The sequence below is a fragment of the Myotis daubentonii genome, chromosome 7 (assembly GCF_963259705.1).
Source record: "Myotis daubentonii chromosome 7, mMyoDau2.1, whole genome shotgun sequence".
In the NCBI taxonomy this organism is placed as follows: domain Eukaryota; kingdom Metazoa; phylum Chordata; class Mammalia; order Chiroptera; family Vespertilionidae; genus Myotis; species Myotis daubentonii.
The window spans coordinates 48126768-48153123 of NC_081846.1; the positions used below are offsets into that span (position 1 = coordinate 48126768).

Genomic DNA, 26356 nt, shown 5'->3' on the forward strand with positions numbered 1-26356 from the left:
AGTAATGGTATGTGACTTCTAAGAGGAGGTCACAAAAGGCATAGTAGTTTTCTCTTTGCACTCTCTCGGATAGCAGCTCACTTGGCAGGAAACCATGGCTTTAGGACACCCAAGCAGCTCTTTCGAGAGGCCCATGTGGCTGGAAATCGAGATCTCCTGCCAACAACCAACAATAAAATGTGACTTTGTGATAACAATCAATGAGTAACGGAGGCTTCCTGCGAGTGAGCCATTTTGCAAGTAGAGCCTCCAGCCCTAGTCAAGTTTTCATATGAATACTGCCTAGCACAGTGGTTCTCAACCTTGGCTGCACATTAGAATCACCTGGGAATCTTTTTAAAATCCTGATTTCTGGGCCTCATCCTCCGGAAATTCTGTTTCTTTGTTACTAATGTCGTGCCCCACCCCATAACAAAGAAACAGAATTTCCGGAGGATGAGGCCCAGAAATCAGGATTTTAAAAAGATTCCCAGGTGATTCTAATGTGCAGCCAAGGTTGAGAACCACTGCCCTAGCACATGTCTTGACTCATTTCAGATCCTGAGCCAGAACCCAGTTACATGCTCTGAAATTCCTGACCCATAGAACCTATGAGATAATTAACTCTTAGTTTTAAGCTGTTACCTTTTTTTTCAGCTGTTGAATTTTGAGGTGATTTACTCTGTAGCAAAGTAATAGTCAACTACCAAAGCTTCAAGAAAAACTACACAACCTGAATAGCCCTCTATCTATGAAAGATATTGAATTAGTAGTTAAAAACCTTCCAACAAAAACTCCAGGCCTAGATGGCTTTATTATTGAATTCTTCCAAATATTTAAGAAATAGTACCAGCTATTAGTTTAATTGTTGCTCCTTTTGATGTCTTTGTTTTCTTTCTGGCAGCTTTAAGCTTTTTTCATCTTTGATTCGCAGCAGTTTTACAATGATGTGATTTCATGTGGTTTTCTTTTGATCCTGTTTAGGGGTTCATAAGGAATCTTGAATCTGTGGTTTGATGTTTTTTATTGATTTTGTGAAATTTTCAGTCATTATCTCTTAAAATACTGCTTTTTTTCTTTGTCCTTTCTTTCTGGACACTGATTTACTGTTAGATCTCACTGTATATTCTGTGTCACAGATATTTTGTTAACTGCTATATTTTCATTGCTTTGTCTCTTTGCATCATTCTAGATATTTTCTTCTAACTTATGTTCATTCACTAATTCTCTCTTCAACCATGCCTGTTCTGTTGTCAATCCATTCATTGATTCTAATTTCAGCCATGGTAATTTTCAGCTCTAGTATTTCCATATATTTTTTAAAATATAGTTTTCAATTCTTTGCCCAAGCTCTCCTTAGTTTGTGTCTGAAAACTGCAATATCTGGATATCCCGCAGATCTGTTTAAATGGAAGCTTCTGCTGGTATTCATTGTTTCTTGGTGTGGCTTTTTATTGTGTCCTACAGTGTACCTGCAAAACTTTATAGATCTATTTTGAGGCTTACTGCATTAATTTTCTATGGCTGTATAACAGTATTACCACAAACTAAGTGTCTTAAAACAATACACATTTATTATCTTAGGTCCTATGGGCGAGGAGTCCAAGCACAGCTCAGCTGGGGACTCTGTTTCAGGGTTTCACATTTCTGCAATCAAAGTGTCAGGTGTGGTCTCAGCTGAGGTTCCACTGGGAAAGGATCCACTTTCAAGCTCACATGGTGGCAGCATATAGTTCCTTGCAGACTGCTGCACCAAAGGCCTACTTCTGCTAACTGCTGTTTTTACTTGGTTGTTTTTCATGTGGCCCTCTCCCAAGGCCAGTTCATAACATGGCAGCTGGCTTCAAAGTCAACAAGGGAGAGTTCACTAAGATGGGCATTAGAATATGATGTAAGCATGTGTACATAATCACATAGACCTCATCATCTTTGTGGTATCCTATTCATTAGAAGGAAGTCATATTTCCCCCTCTCCACACACAAACAAGGCATACCAATTTCAGGGGTTGTAGGGGGCCACTTTGGAGTCTGTCCACATACCTAGGATGTTAACATCCTTTTGAGAGAATTTAAATTTGTTTCTGCCAAGCACCTGGGAGCTCTAAAAGATCATAGATAATCTCAATCCAATTTCAGGGACTAAGAATATTCAAAGCTGAGCTGCCATCCCTGGGTAGGTATGCTTATTTCTGGATCATTCTTACTCCAACTGGATAATTCTTACTTGTTTCGGAATAGTTACTCAAAGAGGAAAGGTTTATCACTGCAGGCCTCTTCCCCCTGGTAGCACGATATTGTCAAGATAATCACTCAGCATCTCAGACAATAATTACAGAATTAGCCGACACTTCTAGGAAAAATTAGCTCACCTACTTGGGTTTCTGTGCTTTGGTAGCAATTGTTCATTGTTATCAGCTCTCTCAAGGCTTTAAGCAGATGTTTTAAAATTTTTGTTTAGCTATCAGCTTTTCTAGATGTGCTCTTTAGAAAATCTGGTCCAAATTACTTGATCTACCATTATCAACACTAATAAAAGAGAAAAATGGTAATTGGCGTACGAGCTACCCTTTTCATTGGCTAATCAGGGCTATATGCAAATTAACTGCCAACTAAGATTGGCAGTTAACCCCAACTAAGATTGGCAGTAAACTGCCAACAAGATGGCGGTTAATTTGCATATGTAGGCACAATGCAGGGAGGCGAAAGGGAAAGCAGGAAGAAGCCCCCTGCCACTGACAGTGATCGGAAACCCAGGGGGGAGCTAAGAGCTGGGGGGCAGGGCAAAGGCGGCCCTGGGGCCGCCTTTGCCCTGCCCCCCAGCCATGATGGGAGAATCAGGTGCCTTTTCCGCCCTGGCCAGTGATAGCAGGAAGTAGGGGTGGAGCCAGTGATGGGAGCTGGGCACGGTCGAAGCTGGCAGTCCCAGGAGCTAGGGGTCCCTTGCCTGGGCCTAAAGTGAAGCCCACGATCGTGGGGCCACTGCAGCTGCGGGTCCCCGCTGCCCGGGCCGGGCACCTCAGCCAGAGCGTCAGGCCTGGGCAAGGGGCCGATCCTGCGATTGGAGGGTGATGGGGGTCAACGCCTGAGGGCTCCCAGTATGTGAGAGGGGGCAGGCTGGGCTGAGGGACACTCCCCCACACACACACCCAGTGCACGAATTTCGTGCACCGGGCCCCTAGTAATAAATAAAAGTCTTATGTGTTTTTTTTTACTACCATAATTCGTAATTTGTTACTGGCCTCGACATATAGAGAAATAATTATCTATAAGAGTAAATGTGTTTACATGTAATCTAACCTGTTAATTTAAAGATTTAATTTTTGAACCTGAAAGACGAATTACAACCTACCCATCCCCCCCACACCCCCCATTAAAATATACTGAACGTTTCTATTTCTGGAGCTTTCCATGGTGGAAAAGAAAAATTCTAATATTTTATACAATGGATATATATGCCTAAAACACAAGAGCCTAGAAATTAGCATGAAATTATAAACCTTTTTACATCACTTGCTATTTTGCTAACATTCTACATGAATCAGTACCTTAAATATTGAGTATTTCTACAAATTACATATTATATCACTCAAGACTGCATAGTAGAAATAATACACTGATTAAACCAGTATACTGGAGTTATAGTTGTGATCCTAAGTTTAAAATATTTGAGAAACATTGATTTGTATTTAATTTTAAAAGTCCGGAATTGATGAAAACTTGGGTAATAGATACTGCATCCCTACCTTTTAAATACACTAATTTGGGTGCTAGCTGGTTTGGCTCAGTGGATAGAGCATCAGCCTGCAGACTGAAGGGTTCGGGATTTGATTCCCGCCAAGGGTACATGTCCAGGTTGCAGGCACATGTCCAGGTTGCAGGCTTGACCCCCAGTAGGGGGCATGCAGAAGGCAGTCAATCAATGATTCCCTCTCATCATTGATGTTTCTATCTCTCTTCCTCTCCCTTCCTCTCTGAAATCAATAAAAATATTTTTTAAAAAAATAAAATACACTGATTTGGGAATAGAACAGTGATGGCGAACCTCTGACACGTGTGTCAGAGGTGACACACGAACTCATTTTTTTTTGGTTGATTTTTCTTTGTTAAGTGGCATTTAAATATATAAAATAAATACCAAAAATATAAATCTTTGTTTTACTATGGTTGCAAATATCAAAAAATTTCTATATGTGACATGACACCAGAGTTAAGTTAGGGTTTTTCAAAATGCTGACACGCCGAGCTCAAAAGGTTCGCCATCACTGGAATAGAACATTATATATATTTGGGCTATGTGAATGAAGCATCAGGTTTATTTTTAAGATCTACAACTATTGGACATGCTTTTGAAATAAATATCTAAGAAAGTAAAATATATGACTATTCTCTCTGAAGAGAATAATCTATCAACCACCTTTGGTAGCGACCACTAGTTGCACTTACCTTAATTCTATACTCCTCTTTTTTCCAATGTTTTCCAGGCAAATGGCCATCTGGAATAAAAGCTATATTTTTCATCCTTCCTTGCAATTAGGTGTGGGCATTGTGACTGAGTTTTTGCCAATGCAATTTAAATGAGTGTGCAATTCACTACCTTCCTTCTTGCTGGCCATAAAATATTGATATGAGGGTTGGAGCTTGAATAACAATCTTGTATCATGAGTTGGTAGCCAAGTGCTGAAGTTGGTAGAGCAAAATAGCAGACTTGAGAGATACTTACCTCTGGAATTCTTTTAAGTGAGAGGAAAAAAATCTTTTTTTTTTTTTTAAACCATTGGCATTTGGGATTTTAGTTTTATGCTGCTATACCCAATCTTAACTGGTACACATTTCAATTGTTGGCATATTACTCCTTTATTAGAATTTGCAAATGAGAAATTATTTCAACACCCGAAGACCAAACTACAACACAAGATTCCATAGGCTCAAGATTTTGAGACATTCTGGAAAGAGTTTTCTGTAAAGTATATCCTTTCCGTGGCATGGCAACATCATTTTTCTTTAAAAAGGTTATTGGGCAAAGATCATTCCCACCATCACCTATATAAACAATCTGTGTATAATTCACTCCTTGTTGTAACTGTTTATCTACAAATTCTACCAAAACTACATTTTTGCAAAGGTTTTTGGGGCACCTATTGCAAGAATGAGCGTGATAATTTTCCACAGTGAGATGACCACTGCCATCAAAAGCTGCTGGATTTGTAAACACTTTATCAAACACGTCATGAAAATTGGTAGCTTCTAAAACCCAGTCAATGAAGACAGAATTTGAATCTGAAATAATGATGCAATCAAATTTGTCCTTGTTCTTTCTTATGAAGTTTAAAAGCTCCACCATCCCTGGAGTGAAAGGCATTGATGTCATTGTTCTTTTCATTTCATCTTCTCTTACACCTTCCTCTCCCAAATACTTAAAGACTCTGCCCATAAATTCTGTCCAAAATCCTTTTTTGTAAGAATCCTGTAGTTCATTAGGAAGCTTTTTCTCTGGGGCACATTGTACAATCCAGGTGTCACTGTTGTCATCTATGATTGTATTGTCAAAGTCAAAAACCAGCAAAATTTTCATGGTTCCAAACAGATTTAGGTTACCCTGAAAAAGAAGAAATATTATTCCCTAAATACTCTGTTTTACATATATAGCTATTACTTAACAAACATTACTGAGTGTTAAACATAGAGTGAATCTGTTAAAACATAGGGTGAACATAAACAAATTAAAATAACTAAGCATTTTTGGACCACCATTTAAGCATATTTGCCTGAGAAGCAAAGTTCATATTTGAGTATTTTAAGTGAATGGAAAATAGAATATCTAAAAAGGATATCCACGGTATTATTGTCATCCTGTGGGGATTATTCCTTGAGCATTTAGAATTAAGCTATTGAGAGAAGTAATGAAACAATTATTCTCTTACAGTCTTATTTAGAAATGTTTAATACAGAAAAATGTATGCTAATTACTCATTTTTATCATTACAGCCAAACTTATTAGTTTAAAATATCTCTATATATAAAAGGCTAATATGCAAACTGTTACCTCAGGAGTTCGACCGAGTTCGATCGCTTGCTATGATGCATGCTGACCACCAGGGGGGCAGCACAGAATGATGGAGGGCCCCAGGGCTGGCAGCTGGGAAAGGAAGGCCCGGATTGGCCCTGATCGCTGGCCAGGCCTGGGAACCCTACCTGTGCATGAATTTCATGCACCGGGCCCTAGTTTACAATAATCTTCATATTAAACACTAGGTCTCTGTGTACTAACCAAAATTCAGACCAAACTTAACATAACATTAAATCTTGCAAACTTTAAATACTTTTTTTAAAAAGTGTTTAAAGTGACAGTACCCCACATCGACATGAAGTGTTTTTGCTTTGAGCTCTGGTCACAGTTGTACAAAACAAATGGCTATTTTTAGATTTTCCAATAAGACATTACTTAGTGCCTATCATGTTTAGCATAAAAAGCAGTAACAATCCTGGCTGGTGTGGCTTGGTTGGTTGGGCATTGTCCCCTGCACCGAAAGGTTGCTGGTTCAATTCCTGATTAGGGCATATGCTTGGGTTGCTGGCTCAATCCCTTATAGGGGACATGCAGGAGGCAGCCAATCTATGTTTCTCTCACACTGATGTTTCTCTTAAAAAAAAAAAAAAAAAAGCATTAACGAAGGAAATATGACACATGGTCCTAGCCTCAGGGTCTACAATCTAGTTGCGAATACATAGCACATCTAAAACAATTAGAGACTAGCACAAAACAGTATATCATTAAGTATTAAATTGCACAGCACAGAAACATTTCTACCATACAGGAAAGAGAGAGCAAGATCATTGAGTTCGTAATGGGTAGAGATGAGAGAGAAAGATAAAGGGTTGCATAGTGAGCAAACCAGCAGAACAGGAGAAGAGGATTCACATCACTAATTGGCAGGAAATTTGATTAATAATAGCTCTTATTTCTGATTAATAGCTTCTAGTTGGTGGTGAGTTCTCTTGTAATGTTGGGAAATGATAAAAGCACGCTGCTTTCATTGAAGTTGTCTGGCCTATAATCTTTTTTTTTATATATATATTTTTTTATTGAGTTCAGAGAGGAAGAAGAGGGAGAAATAGAAACATCAATGATGAGAGTCATTGATTGGCTGCCTCCTGCACACCCCCCACTGGGAACCGAACCCGAAACCCAGGCATGTGCCCTTGACCAGAATCGAACCCAGGACCATTCAGTCCGCAGGCTGATGCTCTATCCACTGAGCCAAACCAGCTAGGGCTGGCCTATAATCTTGTAGCATTTTCAATGCACAGTCTACTTTCACTCACTTCAGCTTGATATAAGGAGACTGGATTTCTGAGGGCCAATCGGCTATTTGTCCTACTAGATGAAGTATTCTGCAACGTTAGCAATCACATCAAAAACCTTAAGGTGGTTATTGTATGTTGGCCTGTGTAATGATGATTAATAGCGAACAAAAAAAAAGTGTTTAGCTTGAAATCAATTTCTAATATCAATGCCAATGTTAAATCTAAATGGTTACAGGATGCTGTACTTGAAATTCTAAACAAATTACTTGAAGTGGAGGTTAGTTTAGTTCTTCTGGACTAGTCGTAACTTTTGTTAACAATTTTTACGTTTATTTATTTACTTATTTATTTCAGAGAGAAGGGAAAGGGGGGGAGAGAGAGTGAAACATCAATGTGAGAGAGAAACAACAATTGGTCACCTCCTGTATGCACCCCGACCAGGGATCGAACCCACAACCTAGGTCAGGGGTGGGCAACCCCTGGCACGCGTGCCAAACATGGCACGCCAGTAACTTTTGCTCGCACGCGAAACACTCTCTTATAATCTTCCATTTACAATTTTTTTCTTAATATCGACTTTATTTTTCAGATAAATTCAGTGTAGGTGCATCTTAGATAAATAAATTTACATAACAAGTTATCTTAAAGACCATAGACATGGCTGACTTTGAAATACAGTTGATTGAATTTCAGAGTAGCTCAATTTGGACGCAGAAATTTATTGACCTTAGAGTTGACTTGGAAAACATTGAAAAAAAGAGGTTAGAGACAGGAGTACCAGAGGGAAGTGTCAAAAATGAACTATTGAGGACTTGGAATGCCATTCCAAAAAATTTTTTTTGTTTAAAAAAATTTTGCAACAGCGTTATTCTCCATGTTTTCATCCACATACGCGTGTGAATCTTTGTTCTCAGTGATGAATTTTGTTAAGTCTCATAAAAGGAGTAGCCTGATGGATGAAAGTAGTAGCTCGTGCATATCTCTGAAGGTCACGAAATATAAACCTGATGTAAAATCTGTCATCAGTGATGCAGCAGCAAAAGTCCCACTGATATCAAACGGAGTCATAAATTTTTCTGTTGGACTATCAGTGTACATGTATACATTACAAAATAAATGTGTTTTTCATCATCATATACTGTGTTTTTGTCGCTCGAATGAATTTTATTATTTCTTCAAGGTTCTTCACATACGTACACCTTAAGAGATATCAAGTAGGTGTAACATGTTCTCAAAAAATTAGGGTTGGCATGCAGAAGAATTTTGAGTCAGAGATTTTGCTGGTTTTGGCAAGCACTCACAAAAGGTTGCCCACCCCTGACCTAGGTATATGCCCTGACCAGAGTGCCAAATAATCTGGACATACTTGAGTAATCACATTACTTACAATAAGACAATTTCTTAAATCTTTTACTTTAAAAGATAATATAGGTCAATTACACATCTCAAGAGAAAAGAATTGGTTAACAGATGGTATGAATGAAAATTACCATGTAAAATTTTTTTCTGATAGGAGAACCAAGATGGCGGCATAGGTTAATGCCAGAGTTTGCTGCCTTGAACAACTACTTCAAAAGTGAAACTAAAAGACGGAACGGACATCACCCAGAACCACAGGAACACTGGCTGAGTGGAAGTCCTACAACTAGGAGGAAAGAGAAATGCATACGGACACTCAGAGGAGGCGCAGTGCTGAAGTCAAATTCTGAGGTGCGGAGTGCGCGGAGCGGGCTGGCGGCGGAGGGCGCGGTTGTTGTTTTCAATCGGGAGGGAGTCGCAGACTCTGAGCTCCAGATACAGGCGAGTCTTTAGGGACCCAGACTCAAACGGGAGAAGCGGGACTGCCTGGCTTCGGTCAGAGCAAGTGCAGCTTTCTTTCCGAGGTTTGCAGCGGGTGCTGGGACTCAGAGAGGCAGAGCCCCTGGGGACAGGACTGAGAGCCACCATAACTGCTCTCTCCAGCCCACCCTGTTGATCCTGTGCGACCCGCCCCGCCCAAGCCCTGCACAGAGGCATTTGCCGGATAGCCTCAGGCAAAGGCTAGATTAGCACCTCCCTAGAGGACAGAAGTTCTCTCACTGCTGACACAGCTGATTCTCATAGCCACTTGGCCTGGAGGTCAAACCCTCCCTGGTATTAGCTACAACAATCAAGGCTTAACTACAAGACTGCGCACAAAGACCACTAGGGAGTGCACCAAGAAAGCATAACAAAATGCGGAGACAAAGAAACAGGACAAAATTGTCAATGGAAGATATAGAGTTCAGAACCACACTTTTAAGGTCTCTCAAGAACTGTTTAGAAGCCGCTGATAAACTTAATGAGATCTACAAGAAAACTAATGAGACCCTCGATGTTATGATGGGGAACCAACTAGAAATTAAGCATACACCGACTGAAATAAAGAATACTATAAAGACTCCCAACAGCAGACCAGAGGAGCGCAAGAATCAAGTCAATGATTTGAAACGCAAGGAAGCAAAAAACACCCAACCGGAGGGGCGGAATGAAAAAAGAATCCAAAAATGCGAGGATAGTGTAAGGAGCCTCTGGGACAGCTTCAAGCGTACCAACATCAGAATTATAGGGGTGCCAGAAGATGAGAGAGAGCAAGATATTGAAAACCTATTTGAAGAAATAATGACAGAAAACTTCCCCCACCTGGTGAAAGAAATGGACTTACAGGTCCAAGAAGCGCAGAGAACCCCAAACAAAAGGAATCCAAAGAGGACCACACCAAGACACATCATCATTAAAATGCCAAGAGCAAAAGACAAAGAGAGAATCTTAAAAGCAGCAAGAGAAAGAAACTCAGTTACCTACAAGGGAATACCCATACGACTGTCAGCTGATTTCTCAACAGAAACTTTGCAGGCCAGAAGGGAATGGCAAGAAATATTCAAAGTGATGAATACCAAGAACCTACAACCAAGATTACTTTATCCAGCAAAGCTATCATTCAGAACTGAAGGTCAGATAAAGAGCTTCACAGATAAGGAAAAGCTAAAGGAGTTCATCACCACCAAACCAGGATTATATGAAATGCTGAAAGGTATCCTTTAAGAAGAGGAAGAGGAAGAAAAAGGTAAAGATACAAATTATGAACAACAAATATGCACCTATCAACAAGTGAATCTAAGAATCAAGTGAATAAATAATCTGATGAACAGAATGAACTGGTGATTATAATAGAATCGGGGACATAGAAAGGGAATGGACTGACTATTCTCCGGGGGGGGGGGGGGGGGAAGGGGTGTTGGAGATGCGGGAAGAGACTGGACAAAAATCGTGCACCTATGGATGAGGACAGTGGGTGGGGAGTGAGGGCGGAGGGTGGGGCGGGAACTGGGAGGAGAGGAGTTATGCGGGAAAAAAAGGAACAAATGTAATAATCTGAACAATAAAGATTTAATTAAAAAAATTGAAAAAAAATTACCATGTAAAAATAATAATTATACAGATTACCCAAATAAAAACTATAATTAGTATATATAGAACATTTAAAAAAGAGTAATATTTTTAGAGATCACCAGACACTTAATTAAGAACTTTATAATTACCTCTTTTAACTATCATAACCCTATTAAGTAGTAATTATCCTCACCTTAAAGATATGTAAACTAGTGCTTAAGTATTAGATAGGTTGGTTAAGTATTAGTTAAATGGCAGATCTGGAATTTTGACTTAGGTCTGCTTGACTTCAAAGTTCATGCTTTTAAGAACCACACTAGCCGAAACCGGTTTGGCTCAGTGGATAGAGCGTCGGCCTGCGGACTTAAGGGTCCCAGGTTCGATTCCGGTCAAGGGCATGTACCTGGGTTGCGGGCATATCCCCAGTAGGAGATGTGCAGGAGGCAGCTGATCGATGTTTCTCTCTCATCGATGTTTCTAACTCCCTATCTCTCCCCCTTCCTCTCTGTAAAAAATCAATAAAATATATTTATAAAAAAAAAAAAAAAAGAACCACACTAGTGTCTAAGAAATAGAATACAGTATTTAAAGATTATTGATCAGTTTAAAAATAAAATACTAAGGTCATTTTAACAAAAAGAGGTTTAATTACATGAAAACCTTCATTAAAGTACACACTACCTATAATACTACCTCTGTGATCTACTTCATAACCATTCTGAGGTTTTAGCAAGAAATTCTACAAAGAAAAGTGAAGAACACCACAAATAAAAAAGAGATAAATAAAAATGGAAAACATGTTATTAACCAATGTTACCGTGATAAATTTAATTTAAATTAAAAAAAAAAAGGGAAAACATGGCATTTAATCACATGTATTCTCTGGTTTATTACAATAGTTAGCCCTGGCCAGTGTGGTTCAGTGGTTGAGCACTGAACCAGGAGGTCCCAGTTTGATTCTTGGTCTGGGCACATGCCCAGGTTGTGGGCTCAATCCCCAGTAGGGGGTGTGCAGGAGTGCAGGAAGCAGCCGATCAATGATTCTTTCTCATCACTGATGCTTCTCTCTCTCTCTCTCTCTCTCTCTCTCTCTCTCTCTCTCTCTCTTTCTCTCTCTCTCTCTCTCTCCCACTTTCTCTCTGAAATCAATTAAAATATATATTTAAAAAAAACAGATAGCCAGCAGGTGAAACAGAATAGAGGTCATTACCCATATAAGAGTAAGTATTCAATGTCTCTCAATTTAGAAAATCTGGAGAATAATTAATCTAGATGGTATCTCCTGTTGTGTGAATTTAGATATATACAAGGTAAGGCAAAAGTAGGTTTACAGTTGTTTGTATGAAAAATAATACAATAATTAATCAATACTACTACAAGAACAAACACTGTGTAGACCTACTTTTGCCCCACCCTGTAATATCCTGAGACTCTGTATCCTTGAATCTCCAAATGCCTAACCCAGCTGCCTCTGACTGGCTCCCAGAGATTTAAGTGCAAAATTCACTTTCCCATGAATTATGGGAAAGTGAATTATGCACTTAAAAACAATGATGCACTTAGAAACAATGTAATAAAAAGCAATAAGGCATAGTTGACAATTACATTAGGACTGTACCTAGACATATTTTAAATTAAATATGATTTTTAAGCATTCTGAATTTAATTAAAATTTTCTTCAAGTATAATTCATTGTTGGTTAAAAATTTCCTCAAGCCTAGACTTAATTAGCTACAAGTTACTAAAATTCCTGAACTATTGACCTAAAAATACTAAGATATGTCATAAGCCTAAAGTTAATATAGTGCCACTGCTATTAATTTCTATCTAAAAGTGAACTTTTCTTAATTTCATATATTTTATATTCATTTTTTTCACCACTCAACATAAATCTTTATTAAAAATACTTACCCAACTAAGTATTTCCAAGACAATTAATCGTACTTCAGCATAGAGTTAAATAGTCATGACAACCTTCAGTTTTCAACACCAGCCCGTTTCTAACCAACATTACTCCTACTCTATATGCATGCAACGAAGTCTTCTGGTTTGGAGCAAAGGAACAGAGACTTCTTAACTCCTAAAATTAATAAAAGTTTATTTAAGATATTTTAAAATTTGTTTTCTTATGATGCTATTTTTTTCTTCCATCAGAAAAGCACCTATTGGCAACAGAAAAACAAAATCTTGATTAAACACAAACCTTAAATGCAAAACGGAATGTTATGTAAATATAAGTTTTTACCTGGTGGATACAATCACAAGTGTTACACTGATTACGTTGAGAATTACAAATTCCACTTTTTCTTTTTGTTTGTTAAATAACAGACCAATACTACATTCTGTTGTCAATAAACATTCAAAGATTTGGCATACTTGAAATAAAAGTCTCAAAAATTAAGGATATGCGCAAACATCCAATTTTGAGAATGTGAATCTATTTTGAAACCAATCTGTTAAAATTCCCAAAATAGTTATTAACTCTTCTCTCCCACAGCTGGAGCAGTATATATGTTTTGTATATCTGCAATGTTTCCATAGTCTAACAATAACCTCTGTGCTTTTAACTAATGGAAACTAGAAACTACGTAGACATCCAAGAATTGAGGACTGCTTAAAAGACATGTAGCCTTGAAATGCTTACTGTTCGTTATAATAAAGATTTGGGTTCCTTAAGCCGAACTCCGTGAGCAGGTGACTTCTGACTCTGGGGCCGGGGTAAAACTGTTGCTCTTCTGCCTACCACTCCTGCTGTAATTCATCTCTGATCCAGGGGCCTGCAGCTTCTACAAAACTGTGGCAGGTGTTGCTAGCATGCAGGCAGGGTGGAATCTCTTTCCCAGGTCTTGACATTTTAAAAACTGTGCCTCCCCAAAACAAATAAACAACAAAACCAAGTATTTTATTAACCCCTTTCATACTTACCAGCATTCTTACGGTGGAACATCTGATAGAAAACCTGAAGAAAAACAGTACAACTACGTTAGACCTTCAGTGATTGAAAATGTTACTCCTTCCATTTTGAACAACTCCGATTTGGTGCCTGATAAGTACGCATTGCAGCCCACTAGCTTGGAAGGAAATCATTTCCACCTCGATGTGTTGGAAAAGTATCTTCTGAAACCAAGCCCCACCCACTCTTAACAGATTCTGGTGTCCTTCGAGGTCTGGTTGATGCTCCAAATGCATTCAATTTACTGTATTTACCAAGCACTTTAAATACATTAAAGGTCCGAATATGAACGTTCTGAGACAACATCCAAGTTTTCACCTTCTTATGTTTAAAAAACTGAGCCCCATCTGGCCCGAATTACGCCCTAGAAACTACAGTATGTAAACATCGATTTTCTGTCAACGAACCCCTGCGTTCCCATGGCTAAGGGAGAGCGCGGCCCTTCCCTTGCACGCGCGAGGCCACCGTGGGCCGCACACACCAGCCCGGCCCCGCTCCCCACACACCTGCCGGGGCCGCCGGGACTAGGAGGGGTCGTCCCGCGGGAGGCCCGTGATGGATGAGAATGGGGCACCAGCCCGGGCCCCCAGACCCCCGCACTGGCCCAGGACAGGAGTCGGCAGCTGCGCGAGCCTCCGCCCTGCTCCCGCGGAGCGCCCCCCGCCGGTCCGTGGGGACGCCCCGCTCTGACACCGGCCTTTGCTTCTCGCGCAGGCGCAGCCTGGGTGCTCCGGCCCCACAGACCGCAGCGGCCAGTTCCTCGTTTTTCAGCGGCAGCTGCCGTCACTTCCGGCGGCGTTGCTAAGCAACTGGGCGGCATTTCCAAACACTGCAGGCTAGAGGCTGCAGCGCCCCGCCTCGCAGTCGCCTTTCCCAGTCTCAGAGCGCCATGGGCACCTCGGCAGAGATGCAGGTGCGGTTCGGAAGGCGCTCTGGACAGGCGAAGGGAAGCACGGGTGAGCTAAACTGCCCCACGCTGACCTGGGGATTGTTTTTGACCCCCAGACGCGGGGTGAGAGGCGAGGGTGCCAGGTGAGGGGGCCTAGTCCAGGGGAAATGGACTCCAAGTCAAAAGCAGCGTGGGGTTCTATGTAATTAGACAGTTTCGCCCTCAGATGAATCGGTAGGCGGGAAAAGTTTACATAAATACCCGACCAGTGTGGCTCAGTGGTTGAGCGTGGACCCATGAACCGGGGATGTCCAGGTCAGGGCACATGCCGGTTTCCGGTTGGATCCCAGTAGGGGGCGTGCAGGAGGCAGCCGACCAATGATTCTCATCCTTAATGTTTCTATCCCTCTTCCTCTCCTTTCCTCTCTCTGAAATCAATAAAAACACTTGCGAAGAAAAAGTTTACATAAATAGAGGTGGAGAAAATATAAGAAGTAGGCTGACCCAATTGATCTGTATGGTTGCCGTTCCAAGAGTCTGGAGTTTACTCAGAGCTCATCAGAAATGTTTGTTAAAAAAGTCAGTGCCGCCCAAACCGTTTTGGCTCAGTGGATAGAGCGTCGGCCTGCGGACTGAAAGATCCCAGGTTCGATTCCCGTCAAGGGCATGTACCTGGGTTGCGGGCACATCCCCAGTGGGGGCTGTGCAGGAGGCAGATGACCAATGTTTCCCTTTCATCGATGTTTCTAACTCTCTATCTCTCTCCCTTCCTCTCTGTAAAAAAAATCAATAAAATATATATATTAAAAAAAAAAGTCAGTGCCGCCCTAGGCCGTTTGCCTCAGTGGATAGAGCATCGGCCTGCCGACTAAAGGATCCCATTCGATTCAGGTCAAGGGCACATGCCGGGTTGCAGGCTCGATCCCCAGTAGGGGGCGTGCAGGAGGCAGCTGATCAATGATTCTCTCTCATCATTGATGTTTCTGTCTCTCCCTCTCCCTTTCTTTTTGAAATATATATATATATTTAAAAATCAGTGCCATTTTCTAAACTTCACAGCTGGCTGAGGAAGTGATGATAGTTGAGTACAAACAAGATGACCAAGAAACTTATGTTCCGGAATTAGTGGTGATGTTTGCACAGCTTTGTGAATAAACTAAAAGTCACTGAATGTTACCCTTTACAATGGTGAGTTTTGTGATATGTGAACTATGTCTCAATTTAAAAAGAGAGATTTTGTAAGCCACGGAAAGTGTGTTAACGATGACAGCTCATGGACTGATTTTAGATACCCGTAGGTCATTTGCCACTGCCTTTGTCCCCTCTCTACTCCATGAGACTGTCTAGTCATATTCTTTCTATGTCCATCTCTTTTTTCTTGTTCCTTCTTTCAACTGTGGCCTGATTAATTTCTGGAACAGCCACTACTAGCATTGTGTGAGAGCCACTGTGAGGAAGGGATCTTGGAAATAAGAGTGGCCTTAGAGGAGTGAACTGTACATCAATCCAGTGAATTAGAGCATGGATGTGTGAGATCATCTGTAGCTCTGATGTCAATCAGAGCTCCTTATCCTCAGAGAGATGGGGGAACTTGTCCCAACTTCAATGGCCTCGAAAGTCAAAAAACTTACCCAGATTTTCTGTGGGTTTTCTTATTTCTTTATGCTTGCCCATTTCTACTGCTTTTGTGCTCTTGGTTTTCTTCTTGAGTCAGAGTCCATGAAAAGATCTTGAATAAGCCCTAGCTGGTTGTTCAGTGGTTAGAGCGTTGGACTGCTGACTGAAGAAGGGTTATGGGTTTGATTCTGGTCAAGGGCACATACCTCGGTTGTGGATTTGATCCCCGGCCACCAATTGATGTGTCTCTCTCACTCGATGTTTCTCTGTCTTTGTCTCTCCCCCTTTTCCTCTCTCTCTAAAATCAATGGAAAAAATATCCTTGAGTGAGGATTGACAACAACAAAAAAAGATCTTGAATAAAACATCTCATGAGTGCAGTTACTCTACTGAAGATTTGGGATGTCACATGGGAGGGATCACATTGTGCACCACATAGCTTCTGACATGCAGCTCTCCTTCCACGGCTTCCATCCAGAGCCTGTTCACCACTGACTAAGGAACTCCAGGCTTCAGGTCTGATTGATCTGATTGAACTGGCAGTATAATGAGATCCTCATTGTCCCAGGTGCTTCCTTTTTTTCCACCTTGTCGTTCACAGTAACAGCTTCCTATACGGCTGCTTCCTTTTGTGGTCCTAGGATGGGTGCCTATCTGGCCTTCATGCTTCCTTGTTCATATCTAGCTTGAGAGTAACTCTCAGATATCTTTACCAGAAGAACAAGAAAGAACTTTTCTAAAAGTCTCAAATTGCCGGAAGCCGGTCCATCCTTGCTGCTTGACACAGTCGCTGCAGGAAAGAAACATCTGCACAGCATATGTTTCAAGGGACCTGGCGTATATAGCATACTGTTCTTAATATGTTTGCTCCCCTTAGCGCTGTGTGTTTTAACCAAGGTCACCTCTCCGAGAAAGGTTGTTTCCCCAGGTAGGGATTTTTCCCTGAAGTCAGGGAGGGGATAAAACTCCTTAACTAAGTGCCAGGCGGGTAGTTAATCACTTTAACTACAAACAATCACGCTTAGGCTACATAATCTTTACTCCCTGGAATGGAGATAAGAAACGCCCTAACCTTTGCAATAGAAATTGACAGGATTAAAATCAACTGGTATAAATACGGATGTAACAAGACAATAAACACCAGAACTTCGATGGAGATCCAGACCAGAACTTGGCTGGAGATCCTGGCTAGAGATCCTGGCTAGGCTGCTGATCAACTGAACGCTGTCTCCGTGTCATTCCTTCTTCCCCGACTCCGTCCACACCTTTGGGGACCCCTGGACCTGCTGGGGTTGGACCCCAGCATCAAATAAACCTCTTCTATTTTTTTTATTATAGAAATAATTATTGGCAAGGGAGATGCAAGTATTCTTAAACTAATGAGGCCCAACCTGGGAACTGTAGGCAGTTCTCCAAATTACATTGCTGGTACTCAGTTAGGAAGGGATTGAATAGAGTCAGTTATAATGTCTACAATCCCAATAGGTGAACATTTCCAAAGTTATCTATAATAATAAAAGCATGCCCTAACTGGTTTGGCTCAGTGGATAGAGCGCTGGCCTGCGGACTGAAAGGTCCCAGGTTCGATTCCAGTCAAGGGCATGTGCCTGGGTTGCGGGCACATCCCCAGTGGGGGGTGTGCAGGAGGCAGCTGATCGATGTTTCTCACTCATCCATGTTTCTCTCTATTCCTCTCCCTTCCTCTCTGTAAAAAATCAATAAAATATATATATTTTTTAAAAAAATAATAATAAAAGCATAATATGCTAATTAGACCAGACAACTGAATGACCTTCTGGACGTCCTTCTGGACAACCTTAGGCTGAAGCCGCGGTGATGGGGGCCGAGGCAGAGGTGGTTAGGGGCGATCAGGCAGGCAGGCAGAGTGGTTAGGGGCAATCAGGCAGGCAGGCAGGTGAGTAGTTAGGAGCCAGTGGTCCCGGATTGCGAGAGGGTGCAGGCCAGGCTGAGGGACATGCCCCCCCCTCCGCACAAATTTTGTGCACCAGGCCTCTAGTCCATTTATAAACTCCTACATGGTTAAATTGAAAAATGCTTTTATAACAACCTGTTGGGTAGGTATTATTGATGTCAGCTTTAAAAATGTTGATACCAAGATTCCAAGAAGTTAAATGACTTGCCCAAGTTTACACACTAAGGAAATGACTAAACAAGGAGTCAAATCTATGTCTTTTGATTTCAAGGTGTTGTATCTTTCCATTTAATCCCAGCTGCTCTTAAGATAACAAGAATATAATTATTATTTCAAATAATTTCTAGATATACCTATATAGAAATGTCTGAGAAAAAAATATCACACTCTTCTTGAAAGTTTTTAATATTCATTTTTAACACTTTATTAGAAATAAAGAACTCCAACGAAGATCAAGTTCTCTATCCACCTCTTCGACCTAGCAAAGTAGATCTCCGGCAGGTCACCATAATTCCACACAATGAGTGGGAAAGGATTCGAGATAGCATTGATGGCATGACAAGAAAAGCAGCATGCCTTCGCGCAGAAAGAAAGGCAAAGAAAGAAATGCATCTCCGATCCCAAGAAGTGGTAAAACATTGGGCTCGAACATATGCAGTAAGTATTAATCACCCAGGAGTACATAAGCACTGAAGGCTTACTTTTTTTCTTAGCACTCTTATAAATATTTTTACATATAGCTCTAGCCAGTTTGGCTCAGTGGATAGAGCATCGGCCTGTGCACTGAAGGGTCCCAGGTTCGATTCTGGTCAAGGGCACATGCCCGGGGTTGTGGGCTTGATCCCCAATAAGGGGTGTGCAGGAGGCAGCCAATCAATGATTCTCTGTCAGCATAGATGATTCTATCTCTTTCTCCCTCTCCCTTCCTCTCTGAAATCAATAAAAATATATTTTTAAAAAATATATTTTCCCTATAAAATATAAAAATGCATTGAAACACATTTTCAACACCTTTATTTAGGTATAAGTGACATGCAATAAATTGGATATATTTAAAGTGTACAGTTTGATAAGTTTTGGCATATAGACCCCTGAAACCATCATTATAATTAAGAAAATGAACATATTCACCACCCCAGAAAAGTTTATTCATAGCCCATTTTACTGCCTCTCATTCTTCCCCCCACTTTGTCTCCTATCTCTAGGCAACTACTGACCTGCTTTCCATTATAAATTTCACTCAACATGAAATATTTTCATGTTGTTGTGTGTGTCAATTATTCATTCACTGTTATTGCTAAGTGGTGTTCCCATGTATGGATATATACCACAGTTTGTTTATCTGTTCAATTGTTGATATTTGAGCTGCTTCCAGGCTCCTATAAATAATGCTGCTGCCCTACCCGGTTTGGCACAGTGGGTAGAGCTTTGGCCTGCAGACTGAAGGGTCCCTGGTTCAATTCCAGTCAAGGGCACATGCCTGGGTTGCGGGCTCGATCCCAAGTAGGGGGTGTGCAGGAGGCAGCCGATCAATGATTCTCTTTTATGTTGATGTTTCTCCTCTCCCTTCCTCTCTGAAATCAATAAAAATATATATTTTTTAAAAAGCTGCTTATGAACTTTCATGTGTAAGTCTATGTGTGGAGATATGCTTTCATTTCTCTTGGGTAAATATCTTGGTGTAGAATAGCTGAATCATATGATGTATGCTTATATATTATTATGTAAATATATGAAGGAACGTTGAAGTAAACACAAGAAACTAATAATAGTGGTTGTCTTAGAGATTGCAGATGTAAATTAGGATTGGAGGGAGAGTTTCACTGTATACATTTATAGTATTTTTGGGTTTTCAACCATATAACTGTGTTACCTACCTAAAAAGTTCAATTAAAAATTAGCTCATGAGTGTGACTTCTTATTTTATTTAATAATGATAAATGAAAATACAATAAAGACTAATAATGAAAGTTTAAATGATCATATTACAATGTTCAATTTTGTAAAATTTAATTGAAAAATGAAAACAGATGACTGCTTTGGTCTTTTTTGCAGGGGATCAAAGAACAAAAACTTAAAGCCAAAAAGAAGCGTGATGAAGAAATAGAGGCCGAAAGACAAATTCTTGATCTGGAAGAAGCGATATACAAACAAGGAGAAAGAAGAAAGGCCATTGAACATGCAAAGCAATATCAATTTTACCAGACAGAAAGACTGAAAAACTTCCATGTACGACTCTGGTTTTCTTGTATTTTTATATATACTTAACATATTTATACACAATTAGATTTTATTTTCTTACAGTACTGTAATTTTTTTTTTTATTTTTGTAGTCAGGACTTCTTCTTAGTAGAGTGATGAAAGAACGCGATGCTCAGATTGAATCCCAAAAGAGTAGAATAAAATCTGATAAAAAATGGGAGGAACAACTGAAACTCAACATTGAAAAGGCTCTTAAGGAAGAACAAGAAAAAGCAGGAAAACAACGCAGAGATAGAATAGCTCTTGCCAATGATCATTTAAAACAGTATGTATATATAAATTACCTTGTTTGTACCTTTCTCTTTTTCTCATGGTGGATATAGCTTTTTTTCCTGATTATAAAAGTAATACATGCTAAAATACCTACTAAGTAGAAAAAAAAATACAGGGAAAGAGGGCAAAACTCATTATCACTCCCTTACCCAGAGGTAATATATTGTCACTATAATGCTGCAGAACAAACAACCACACCTCGAGTAGCATTCACCAATAAACATTTATTTCTCATGTATCTGGGGGTTGGTTGGGCGTGGCTGGCAGCTTTTGTTCAAACCGCAGGACTGGCTGGGTTTGCTTGTTGTGGGCAAGGCTCTGATCTGCTCCATGTGTATTCATTCTGAAGTCCTAGAAGGGCCAGCAGTCACCTGCAGGAAGCTTTTCTTATGGTGCTGACAGAGATGCAGAAGAATGAGCACAAGCTTGCAAGAATGGGCCGAAACCCTAAGTCAAAGGTCAAGGAAACACATGGCCTACCATGAGTCTAAGTCATAAGGCTCGGCCCAACAACATTGGAACAGAGAAATAGACTCCCATGGGAGTGGGGAGCGAGAGAGTGAGCTTTTTTGAATAATCTAATCCACCACAATAAGCTGTTTTTGTTTTGGTATATAGCCATATAGACCTTTTTTGATGGTGGTGGTGAAGGTGGGTGGATTCATTGAGGTATAATTTACATTTAATAATAATCGACTTTTTAACAGCATAGAGCTGTATACCTCACCCAACTCAGGACACGGAATACTTCCATCACCCCAAATGGGTTTCCTCATGCCCCTTTGCACTGAATTCTATCCCCCACCCTCCGCTCCTGGAAATCATTGATCCAGTGATGCAACCATTTTTCCTGATCATATATACTCACATTTTATAAAATAAAATTGGATCAACTACCATTTTATTAAATGTTTTTTTCATTTATCAATATGTCAGTAAAGTGAAATCAAACCTGACCTCTTTTTTAAAAGTATAATTTTTCTTACTTTTCTAAATAGCTGATACACACAAATAAGGCACAGGAAAAGGCACAAAGGGGATTCAGAAGAAAACGTCTCTTCTGTGTCCACCGCTACTTTGTTTCTCCAATGTGAGATTTACCAGTTTCTTCACACTGTAGTTTAAATGTGTACAAACTGCATAAATACATAAAAAACTTTAAACAATACTGTATTGGTAGACATCATAGAATTATAAAACATAGTTAAGCAAAATTAAAAATAAATTTAAAATCACTAGAAATTCAGTGATCTAGAGTAGGCACTGTTAACATTTGGGTGTATGTCTGTTCTTAAAAATTAAGTAAGCATAATAAATGCATTTATGCTTATTTAAATTCAAGCTATACAGCAAAATTTGGAGTAAAATTTGAAAGCTCATCTTCAGAGCCATCCTATTGAATGTCTGTCTCTTTAAGTCTCATTTTCCTCTTCCTAAATAGCCATTATAAAAAGTTTTATAACTATCCCTTCAGAATGTTTTATTGAAATTACTAATAATTATATACAGCACATATTTAAGTGTGTATGTATTTTTTAACTTGGATGTTATACAATATATTTTTCTGTGACTTCATTTTTTCACTCAACAATATACCTTGAATATCTTTTTATGCCAGAATATATGGATCAGTCACATCTTTTAAAATAATTATATTGTATATTAAGCATGTACCATTATTTATCCTATGTAATAAAAGCCCAGCGATCGAACGGTGGAACAACCAGACCAACCAGTCGACCAGTTGCTATGACATGCACTGACCACCACAGGGCAGACGCTCAAGGCAGGAGCTGCCCCCTCGTGGTCAGTGCGCTCCCATAGTGGGAGTGCCACTCAGAGGGCAGGCCCACAGCCGCTCAGCTAACTGAGATGAGCGGAGCTCCCACAGCGGGCCAATCCCCACAGGCCATGCCCCTCGCCAGTGCATGAATCCTATGCACCGGGCCTCTAATTTAACTATAATTATTATTGAGGGAAATTTGGGTGCCCCCCATTACTAACAATGTTGCAGATCATCCTTAGCATATATCTTTAGTAACTTTTGTGCAAAGATGTATTTATGTAGGATAGAGTTCTTGAAATGGACTTGGATTTTACATATGGAGAGTGATACCAAATTGCCTTTGAGAAGGCTTTCAGTGCATTCATCAATGATGTCTGACACCCTTTATACTATAATCAATACCGGTACTTTTTTTGGCAAAAAGTTATATCTTTTAATTTACATTTCTAGTAATTTTAGTGAGACAGCATTTTTTCATGTATAAATGTCCATTTGTTTGGCTTTTTATTATCATGAATTGGTTATCCCATTGTTCTTGTGTAGGTTGTTTCATATTGGTATGTAGTTTGTCATTGATTAAAAACTGATTAATAAGGAGTTTTATATATATTGATATTCTAATTTATTAGTCATTGCAGATTTTGTCATCATTCTGAATGGTTTTTAGTAGTTATTTATTTTTATGTGTTCAAATCTCTCTTTTTGTTATTTTATTTTTGTATATATATTTATTTCTCAGAATCACAAATGTCTAAGTGACATAGACATCAATTCTCAGGATGTACTAGTATATGTTGCCAGATTGTATTCTTCAGTTATTTTTACCCTTAGTAAAAGGAGAAGGGTAACTTTTGGATTTATTGTAATTTTTTTTCTTTGGCAGTGTAGAGATCCAAGGGTTTGTGCAAGTTATGGACAGAGCCGTTGGCAAAGGGAGGCAAATATTTAGCCAGTGAGTCTCCTTTGAGACATCTCTCTTTTTATGTTGGCTGTTGCAGCTCAGAGATCATTATAGGTAGCAGATTAATCTCCAGCAAGCTACCTGGCAAGTGCTAACACCTTCACAGGCCATCTGTCCCCCTGTAGCCTTTGCAGGCTGTGTTTGGGCCATAGGATCACCTTTCCAAGTGGTTTGGGGCAACAGGTTAGAGGTTAAAGCAGGTTCTAGGGTTTGCTTTAGTTGTTTCTTTGGCTAATTTTCATGTAATCTGGATGTTCGTCAGGCTCTGAGGTAAGCACAAATTCCTTCACAGTGGACTCAGTCTTTGTGGATGGTGGCCAAGTATTACCTATCCTCACTTCACTTTTTACTGACATATTTTTCCCCAGAAATCTCTTGAAAATTCAGGTATGTGAGTAAGACCTTGCTGTAGCTTCTAGTAGTGATGTAGAATTCCCTTCCTCCCATTGCTTGCATTGAGAGGAATTAGGAGGAAAATGTTTGACACGTGAGCTTGGGTTGCCAATTTGGTTCCAGATTCTTACATCTTAAAGTTATTAAGAAAATTCAATTCTATAATTGAATACAACAGAGGAAAATGTAAATTATAATTTTTTAATGAATTTACAAATTATCACTAAGTTGTGATTATTACATCTCTAGCATAGGCAACTGAAAAGAAGGTGGTATTATTCACTAAGATAAGAACAAGAGACCAAAAGGATCTGTTTAGAAGAGGAGGAGGATGAGTTTGGTCTTAGACAAAGTGAATAGATAGTCAGGTGGTGATGCCTAGTGGGTTGTTTCTATAAGAATCACATGTGTGAATTGTAATAGGATCAGACCTCATATTTGATGTTTGACTGCTGATTTCTTTGTAGGCCTCACCCTCCCTTCCCCTTTGGCCCTACATCTGAAAAGGCTGAGAAGAAGGCCCCGGACTTCTCTTTTCCTTTGGTACCAGCAGAGAATTTATATCTCGCCTGCACAGGAACTTTCGCCAGTCCTACCCGTTAGTCTGGGGGAAGGCCCAAATCTATTCCCTTTGCTTTTCCCAAGTCATTCCAGACTTACTTGTGCCTGTATAGCTCTCCCAGTAGTTTCTTGTGTGAGTAATACTTTCTCCCAACTTCTCTTGGTGCTTGGAATGTCATCTGAACCAAATTTTGGGTAGGAGCCCCTAATGCTTTTGTAGGAGGACAACACAACATATGTATAAGCTCAAGTCAGATCTGGGCTAGACAAATAGAGATTTGGGGCCTTCAGGATGTGAATCCGAGACAGCAATGAGATGTCATGACAAATTCTACTCCGATTATTAGGTAGAGGCTGTCCAGTGCGTTGGGGTGGGAAGGTCCAAAACTCAGCAGTAAAGAGTTCTGCATTGCATATTGGTGTCTGCTGTGGACATGGGTGTTGGAAGTAAAGATCTGAATGTTATGTCTTTTTTCCCTGAACTAGAGGATCTCGGATTTCCTTCAATACGTTAACTTCACATTAAGCTAAATTAATGGCAGGTAGTTGAATAGTCTACCCAAACTAAGATAAAAGTCTTTATTGACAGGTAATTCAATATTATTTAATAGTTACATATTATTTATATAATTCATTGACAATATTACCTCTGCACTGACCCTAGATCTATTTTTGTTCTTACTTAAATTTCTATGTGAAAACAATGCATTATTCAACACAAGCATCGGTATAATGTTGGTGATTCCCAAATTGGCTAAAGAATGTTAAAATTGCAAAATTTTTTATATCATGTTGTTTTTCCTTAATATAGCAATTTTATTTTATTTTTAATATATTTCATTGATTTTTTACAGAGGAAGGGAGAGGGATAGAGAATTAGAAGCATCGATGAGAGAGAAACATCGATCAGCTGCCTCCTGCACACCCCCTACTGGGGATGTGCCCGCAACCAAGGTACATGCCCTTGACCGGAATCGAACCTGGGACCTTTCAGTCCGCAGGCCGACGCTCTATCCACTGAGCCAAACTGGTTAGGGCAATATAGCAATTTTAAAACTTCATTTCTCAAAATTGGATACATCTCTTTTTATAATGTCCTTTAAATCTTTATTGTTAACTTGTGAGTTTGCTTCTAAGAGACTGATAAAATATTTAATAGTTCTAATAACCTAAACAAACAAGTGAATCAAAATTTGAAAACCTAGTTTTTTTTAGGGCAATCATAGACCTGGTTTAACTGTGGCCAGCAGTGACTTTTTTCTATGACTCCAAAGTATTTACTCTGTACAGGTGCATCAATTAGGCATCTCCTATCCTAAATTGGCTTAATAATACAACAGGGAACTTACTGCTCTTTTAACTGGATAGTCCTCCATGGCACAGGGGAAGGGAATTTTCCCCTCCTGGAAGCTAAGGGAGGAGACTCCAAGAGAAAAAAAAAGTTTTTGATTAGGCACATGTGAAAGAAAGGTTTACCCCTCAGTCTTTTAGTCCATGTAAGTAGGTTGTGACTCTATCCTGTGCCTACCTGTTCAGGAATAAGAATGAAAAAGAAACAAACAAACAAACAAACAAAAACCCTAGAGACAGCAGACAGTGGCCGTGGAGCAGCCTGCACATTGTTGATTGGCTGACAGGCAGGCATTTCGGGCCCAGCTGTCTTGCCGGCATGTGGACTAACGACCAGAGGAGGGCACTCAGAGCCTGCAATAAACTGAAGGCGGAATCGCCTGCAGTGACAGTGGGGGGGTCTTGCGAGCCAATCGTCCAGACCCGAGCTCCACAGTGAGGAGGCTCTTAGGGATCTCTGAAGAGCTCCGACATTCAGCCCCTTGACAGAACCAGCATTTGGTAGCTTCCCACTCAGAAGGTAAGCTCGTCAATGCTGGCTACAGGAGGAATGACAACCAGCGTGGCCAGTTGGATGAGGAAACCTTCGTTTCTCTCCTTCCATCAAACCCATCCCCTGAGTGGCCAGACCCATACCTTAGGTAGCATGTCTAGTGCTGAAATTGAGAAGCCCTAGAGATTAG

At 40.1% G+C, this 26356-nt stretch overlaps 2 protein-coding genes across 9 annotated transcripts in view; one reads left to right on the forward strand and one right to left on the reverse strand.

Moving 5' to 3' along the window:
- Nucleotides 1-4808: 4808 nt before the first annotated feature.
- On the reverse strand, nt 4809-14418 carry PHOSPHO2 (phosphatase, orphan 2). Of its 8 annotated transcripts, XM_059704177.1 has the most exons (5): nt 14155-14399; nt 13621-13654; nt 12607-12775; nt 7303-7371; nt 4809-5575 (listed from the first exon to the last, which is right to left on the reverse strand). In XM_059704177.1, the coding sequence occupies exon 5, from the start codon at nt 5549-5551 to the stop codon at nt 4826-4828; it is 726 nt and encodes a 241-aa protein (XP_059560160.1). In that variant the 5' UTR covers nt 5552-5575; nt 7303-7371; nt 12607-12775; nt 13621-13654; nt 14155-14399; the 3' UTR covers nt 4809-4825. The 8 variants fall into 8 exon arrangements, 5 of the variants coding, with proteins under 5 accessions (XP_059560160.1, XP_059560159.1, XP_059560158.1 ...); XM_059704176.1 differs by lacking the exon at nt 7303-7371 and having other exon boundaries at nt 14155-14398; XR_009453823.1 differs by lacking the exons at nt 4809-5575; nt 7303-7371 and adding an exon at nt 11243-11259 and having other exon boundaries at nt 14155-14418.
- Nucleotides 14419-14476: 58 nt separating this feature from the next.
- The window catches only part of CFAP210 (cilia and flagella associated protein 210), a 29856-nt gene continuing 17976 nt past the window's right edge, over nt 14477-26356 (forward strand). Inside the window, exons 1-4 of the mRNA XM_059704173.1 lie at nt 14477-14604; nt 18518-18744; nt 20143-20316; nt 20421-20614. Coding sequence (XP_059560156.1) covers nt 14538-14604; nt 18518-18744; nt 20143-20316; nt 20421-20614 — 662 coding nt within the window. The 5' untranslated portion in view covers nt 14477-14537. The remainder of the gene's footprint in view (nt 14605-18517; nt 18745-20142; nt 20317-20420; nt 20615-26356) is intronic.